This window comes from Quercus suber, unplaced genomic scaffold, assembly GCF_002906115.3.
Source record: "Quercus suber isolate HL8 unplaced genomic scaffold, Cork oak 2.0 scaffold_21, whole genome shotgun sequence".
Taxonomy (NCBI): domain Eukaryota; kingdom Viridiplantae; phylum Streptophyta; class Magnoliopsida; order Fagales; family Fagaceae; genus Quercus; species Quercus suber.
In genome coordinates, this window is record NW_027069486.1 from 1,802,843 (window position 1) to 1,809,601 (window position 6,759).

Sequence of the window (6,759 nt, forward strand, 5' to 3'; positions counted from 1 at the left end):
AGATCCGTCTGTGTGGATGCTCCATTGTCTGAGGGCGTCTGCCCCCTTGCCTTCTAATTGAGTGTATTCGGTGATGAAGTCTGCCACTGCTTGCCCCTTTATTACAGTTCGCGGTAGTACTATATATCAAACTCGCTCAACTCTATTGCCCACAGAGCCATTCGTCCGGCAGCTTCAGGGCTGCTCATTGCTCTTTTCAGGGGCTGATCCATCAAGACTACGATGGTATGGGCCTGGAAATACAGTTTAAGTTTTCGAGCTGCAGTTACCAGTGTGAAGGCCAACTTCTCCATCTGGGGCTACCTTTCTTCTACCCCCCGAAAACCCCTACTTATGAAATAGACCGGTCGCTGAGTTCCTTCCTCTTCTCTTACTAAGGCCGCGCTTACCGCTGCTTGCGAAACTACTAGGTACAAGTAGAGTTCTTCCCCTGGTTTGGACGGGCTGAGCAATGGTGGAGAGGCGAGGTATTTTTTCAGGTCTTCAAATGCCTTCTGACACTCGTCCGTCCACTCGAATGATTTCCTCAAGGTGCGGAAGAATGGTAGACATTAGTCTGTTGCTTTAGAGATGAACTTGTTCAAGGTTCTAATTTTGCCATTCAAGCTTTACACCTCTTTCATCGTGCTTGGTGGTTCTAGCTTCATGATAGCCCATATCTTTTCTGGGTTGACCTCTATACCTCTTTAGGATACCATGAATCCCAAGAATTTCCCCACCGTTACTCTAAACACGCACTTGCTTGGATTTAGCTTCATGTTGTATGACAATAGGGTGTTAAATGTCTCCTAGAGGTCATTTAGGTGGTCATTTTCGCGCAGGCTCTTGACCAACATGTCATCAACATAGACTTGTACGTTCCTCCCAATCTGGTGCGCGAACATTTTGTTCATTAGTCTCTGGTATGTCGCCCTTGCGTTCTTGAGTCCAAATGGCATCACCTTGTAGCAAAAAAGTCCTTAGCTGGTGACAAAAGATGTTTTCTCTTGATCAGCTTCCTTCATCTTGATTTAATTGTAGCCTGAAAAGGCATCCATGAAGCTTGGGAGCCGGTGTCTAGCCGTTGAGTCGACCAGAGCATCTAGCCGCGAGAGGGGTAACTGTCCTTCGGTCACGCCTTGTTGAGATCCGTGAAATCGACGCACATTCGCCACTTCCCGTTAGCCTTCTTGACCATGACTACATTCGCTAACCATTCTAGGTAATGTACTTCCCGAATGAAATCTGCCTTAAGTAGTTTCCTGACCTCTTTTGCTATCACTTTGTCTCGTTCCTGAGCGAACACTCGCTTTTTCTGCCAAATGGGTGAGGATGCAGGGTTCACGTTGAGCTTGTGAACCATGACTGAGGGATCAATCCCGGGCATGTCCTCGTGGCTCCACGCGAATACGTCTTGGTTCATTTTGAGGAATGCTGTGAGGGCTTGACGTATTGGCTAGCTAGCTAATGTCCATATCCTAGTCGTTCGCTCAAGATTTGATTCATCGAGTGCTATCTCTTCCAATTCTTTAACCGGTTCTACTACGGTCTGTTGTTCTTCTATACACATGGTCTGCTGGTGATCTTCCATTTCTAGTATGGCAATGTAGCATTCCCGGGCGGCCACCTGGTTTCCTTGCAACTCCTCGATCCCATAATCCATAGGGAACTTGATCATTAGGTGGTATGTTGATGTTGCCGCTTTCCACGAGTTAAGTGTGGGTCGTCCGAGAATATCATTGTAAGCAAACGAGCAGTCCACCACAAGGAATGTTACGTCCTTTGTGATTTGTCGAGGATAATCACTGACCGTTACCGAGAGTGTGATCGAGCCTAACGGGAATACCCTTGTTCCTCCAAAGCCGACCAGCGAAGCATTCGTTGGTATCAATCGCGTTCTGTCAATCCCCATTTGCTAGAATACTGGATAGTATAGGATATCAGCCGAGCTGCCATTGTTGACCAACACTCAGTGAACATTATAGTCCCCCATGCGTACCCTAACAACTAGCGCGTCGTCATGTGGATGGTGGAGTCTTCTCGCGTCTTCCTTGGAAAACCTAATGATGGGGCTTTCCCTTCGTGCTATCTTAGGTATAGAACCTGTTAGCTGGACGTTCTGGACCATCCTAAGGTACGTCTTTCGAGCTTTTTTAGAGGAGCCAGTAGTCGCTGTTCTCCCTACAATCATCCTTATGTTTCCAATGGGGAGGTCTAGGATGCTCATTATCCCGTCGGGGGGCCTGCTCTTGGTGATTGGGACCTGCTCTCTCTTTGCTAATGAATTTCTGTAACTTTTCTTGTTTGATGAGGGCCTCAATCTGCTGCTTTCAGTCGTAGCAATCGGCCGTGTCATGACCCAGATCTCGATGGAATCGGCAGTACTTGTCTCTAGGTCCTTTGTTTGGATCGCTCTTCAGCTTCGCTAGAAACGTCAGTGCCTCCTCATCCTTGATCTGCATCAGGACTTGGTCTATTGTGGCGTTCAATGGTATGAAGCTTATGAACCTTCCTCCTTAGGGTTTAGGGCGCCTTTCGTCCCTTTTATCTCCTGTCCTTGGTCTCTTCTACCCTTGATCCTGCTGTGCGTCTCCCTGTCGCTCTCTCTTCCTGGGTTTTTCCTCTCGGGCCAGTAGCGCGTCTTCTGCGTTCATGTACTTAGTGACCCTGTAGAGTACGTCTAACATGGTCTTGGGGTCATTTTTGTATAGTGAGAACAAAAACTTACCCTTTCGCAACTCGTTTGTGAAAGCTGCTACCAATATCTTGTCATCGGCTTCATCAATCGAAAGCACTTTCTTATTGAAGTGGGTAATGTAGGATCTCAACATCTCATCCTCTCTCTGCCTGATGCTCATTAAGCATGCCATGGATTTCTTGTACCTGTGTCCCCTTATGAAGTGTGAAATGAATTGAGCGCTTAACTTTTTGAAAGTGCTAATGGAGTTTGATGTCAACCGACTGAACCATATCCTCGCGGGACCCTTTAGCATTGTAGGGAAGGCCTTGCACATGATTTCGTCCGGTGCCCCTTGACGATGCATCAAGGTTTTGAAGGTCTTCAAGTGATCTAGGGGATCCTTGACCCCATCGTAACTTTCTATCTGCGGCGTCCAGAACTTATGCGGTAGGGGAAAGGAATTGACAGGGGCAGTGAATGGAGAGTATGTCCGGTTGACTAGGTCGTCAAGATCGCTGGACACTCGTCCCTTGAGGGTGTTCATCATGACCTCCATCTGCTCCTTCATTGCCTGTATCTCTGCGAAAATAGGAGGTGGAGCCGTATCCGTGAGGGATGGGAGGCTCACATTTTGCCGTTCTAGCCTGCTTGGGGTATTTGCTGCCTTCAGGCCCTTCTCGATCTCTTCGCATGGCACTGGTACCTTCCTGGTCCTCCCTCTGGTTGTTAGGTGCTGCGTCTTTCTGACGCAGCTGTTCTTCTAGGTCGTGGTTTTGTTTGGTGAGACGCTCCACGGCCGCGGTGAGAGTTCGAACCTGTCTCTCGAGGGCGGTTGTGGGTGGTTCCTCTCCTTGGATGTCGTTGGTGGTTGCCATCGAGCGAGTAAGCACTATGCAACCCTTCTGTCTCAGGGATAAAGCAACGATCGACCATTCCTTTTTTCCCACAGACGGCGCCAACTGATGAAGTCTGAAAAATCACTAATGAATTACACGTCGCTCACACGCTCAAAAATTCACCTGTGCAGCAAGAAAGAGAAAACCTACAGAGAGCACCGGTGTGGTACCGGCAAATACCCTCCGAAAGTCAATTTAGAATCTTTTTCAACTCCAGAGTGATAGAGAGGGTTAATTATGCGTACCTGGGCTTGTAAGGGTATTAAGGTTTTTATAGTAGTCAAAAGTTGACCTCTTTTACTTGGAGTCGAAGTCCTTTCCTTGTAGAAATCATCTTTAAGAGTCTAAAATGTGGTGGATAAGTCTTTTCCTTATAGAGAAGATCTTCATCAACGTATGTAATCTCTGGAATCCTCCTTGCATTAGGATTCTGCTTAAGATTCTATGATATGTGCCGCAAGTATTCCTATCAAGAGTTTCTGGCTGGCCCATGGCCAATCAGTCCGTCCATAGTTCATTCGTCCATGGGGATCCGTCTTCAATAGGTCTTGCACATAATAGGCTCATCTATTTTTCAACCCATAAACAATAAACAGCCCGGTCCGTTTATACTAGGTTCCGTAGCCGTACATTTTTTCCTCTTTTAGTTTCTTTTTTTTGAGCAAAAGATGGTTTAGTTTTATTTGGATTAGTTTCTAATGGGCTGCAAATGCTTTTTTCTTTTCTATTCTTTTTTTCCTTTCTTTTTTAAAGTTCTAAATTGAAGAGCACGCCACGAAATTAAAGTACTGATGAAAATATGTTAAAAAAGAATTATCAATTTTTTAGAACATGATAACTTTTTCACTGAAGTTTATACTTGAATTAACAATAAACTTTGTTATGAAAATTTGTGTTAATATTAAATGAGTTAGAAGTATTTTTACATGAATTTAAAATAAAATAGACTACAAGTAGTTAAAACTTGAGGGATTATTAAAATTTAATTTGTATCTTTATAGAACTTTCACTTTAATATATTACATAGTGTTAGTGCATTTTAAATTAAATTACATTAAAACGTAAATTAACTGAAGATTAATAAAGAGATGAGTTATAGTAGAATTTGTTAAAGAAAGAGTTAACATGTATGTAAGTTAAACTAAATTAATTAAGAGGAGTTTTCTAAGCTAATAAATAGCATGTACATTATGAGAAGGATTGGAAGACTACATATATGACTATGTTACGGACTAATTTTTTATCAAGAGTGAATGAAGAGAAATAGTTAAAGCAAAGAGTATTGTGTGAGATAGTGAATTCAATAATACTCCTAAATACTTGAGAGATTTCGGGCCAAAAAAAAGGTCTTTTTCCTGTGGAGCTTTGAGTTCAACCACTTATGCAAAGTTGATCCGAGCTACACAACGAACTATTGGGTTGTTGTATCCTGGAGAGAACAAGTCAGAAGTGAAATCTGTTACATCAGTTTCTAGGCTTTGCCAACTACAGAGGACTTGAATCTCCTTAAAGAAAGCGAGATTTACGTGCCTCAGTTCGACATTGTTTGTTTCTATTTCTATTTTAAACGTTCAAATAGCGTATAAAACACTATGAATGCTTAGACCCCCAATTACAAAATTATCAATTCAAGCTTAATGTCCCACAATATATGTGCAGAAAATGAACATAAGTTAATTACAAAATTGATAAACAATCTAAATCAATTAAAATCACATTCACAGCAGAAATTAAATGGTAAAGATTAAGGGAAGAGAGATGCAAACACAAGGACAACACAACGATGTGTTATTGAAGACGAAACCGAAGCCCTCGGCGTAAAACCTCTCCGCCGCTCTCCAAGCGGTCAATAATCCACTAGAAAATGTAGTTGGGATACATGAACAGTAATAGACCCTTCAAGCCTAATCTACCCAGTGTACCTAAGCCCTCCAAGCTTCTTGCTCCAATGAGATTACGTCGAACTTTTGTCTTTTCTAGCTTACCAAATTTCGCTATAACCCATAGCATCAACTAATAACCATTGGTCTCTTCCTAACTGCTTCTCAAAGCACCAAAAAACTTTCTCACAGATGTGGGTATGGTGAGAAAAGGATTTGGGTAATGAACCTTTCAAGGATGTAATAATGGAGAGGGTGAGAGTAGAGAAATTTGAAGAGTCTCTATGTAAAGATTGTGGATGAGTCAATCTTGTTTTTCTCTAAGGTTTTTCTCTTAAAATTCTCTCTAGAAGCTCTCTACATTTCGTGTATATAAGGGGTATTTATATTGTAGTGAGAAAGGAATGTGAAGAGTTAGTTTTTCCAAAACAGAGTTGGTTGGCGACTTGGCCTCGTGACTTGATTGAGTCACAAGTTCAAGCTGCAAGCATACTAAATAGCCAGTCTGGACTTTTTGTCCTGTAATGCTACAGCTGGCATAACGGTTCAGCTTCTCTGCATGCTTCACTCGTGTGCTTCTTCTAATGGCTTGCCAGTCACGAGCCACCCGCGAGATCCAGTCACGAGTCCCTGCTTCACTACACAGTCTTGAGCATTTCTTCACACACTACCCTTACATGATTCCCACATAAATACAGGGTTTCTAAATGCTGAATCACAAGCAAATTTGGCACGGAATACAGTCAACAAGATGGTTGATTAAATTCAACCTTACATATTTGTATTGTAACCAAAATATCACTTTATTGGTAATTTCTCCAACAATTTTAACGATATTCAAAATGGAGCCAACAATTGAGAAGCCAAATGATAATGTCGGAGATCTCAACAAGCCCTTTCGTTTTAAGGGAGCCCATTTCAAAAGATGGAAAGCCAAGGTCCTTTTCTATCTAAGCCTTTTTAAGGTAGCCTACGTACTCACTGAGAAGAATCCAAACAAGGTCTCTACTGACGACATGACCAAAGATGAACTTTATGATCATTAAGAAAAAACAGATAAGTATGAACAATATGAGTATAAATGTTGTCATTATCTTTTAAATTGTCTTGCGAATCATTTCTATGATTATTATAATACTACATACATTTCTACAAAGAAAATTTAGAAAGCTTTACAAAGTAAATATGACACCGAAGAGGTTGGTGCAAAGAAATACGAGACTAGTCGTTTCTTTCGCTATCAAATAGTGTATAGCAAATCTATTGTGGAACAAGTTCAAGACTTTCAAATGACTGTGACAAAAGTTAGATTCGAAGGCATAAA

The 6,759-nt window shown here is 42.2% G+C and overlaps 1 protein-coding gene across 1 annotated transcript; it reads right to left on the reverse strand.

Moving 5' to 3' along the window:
- Positions 1 to 1,435: 1,435 nt before the first annotated feature.
- On the reverse strand, positions 1,436 to 1,891 carry LOC136063352 (uncharacterized). The gene has a single exon (XM_065763598.1). The coding sequence runs from the start codon at positions 1,889 to 1,891 to the stop codon at positions 1,436 to 1,438; it is 456 nt and encodes a 151-aa protein (XP_065619670.1).
- Positions 1,892 to 6,759: the final 4,868 nt, after the last annotated feature.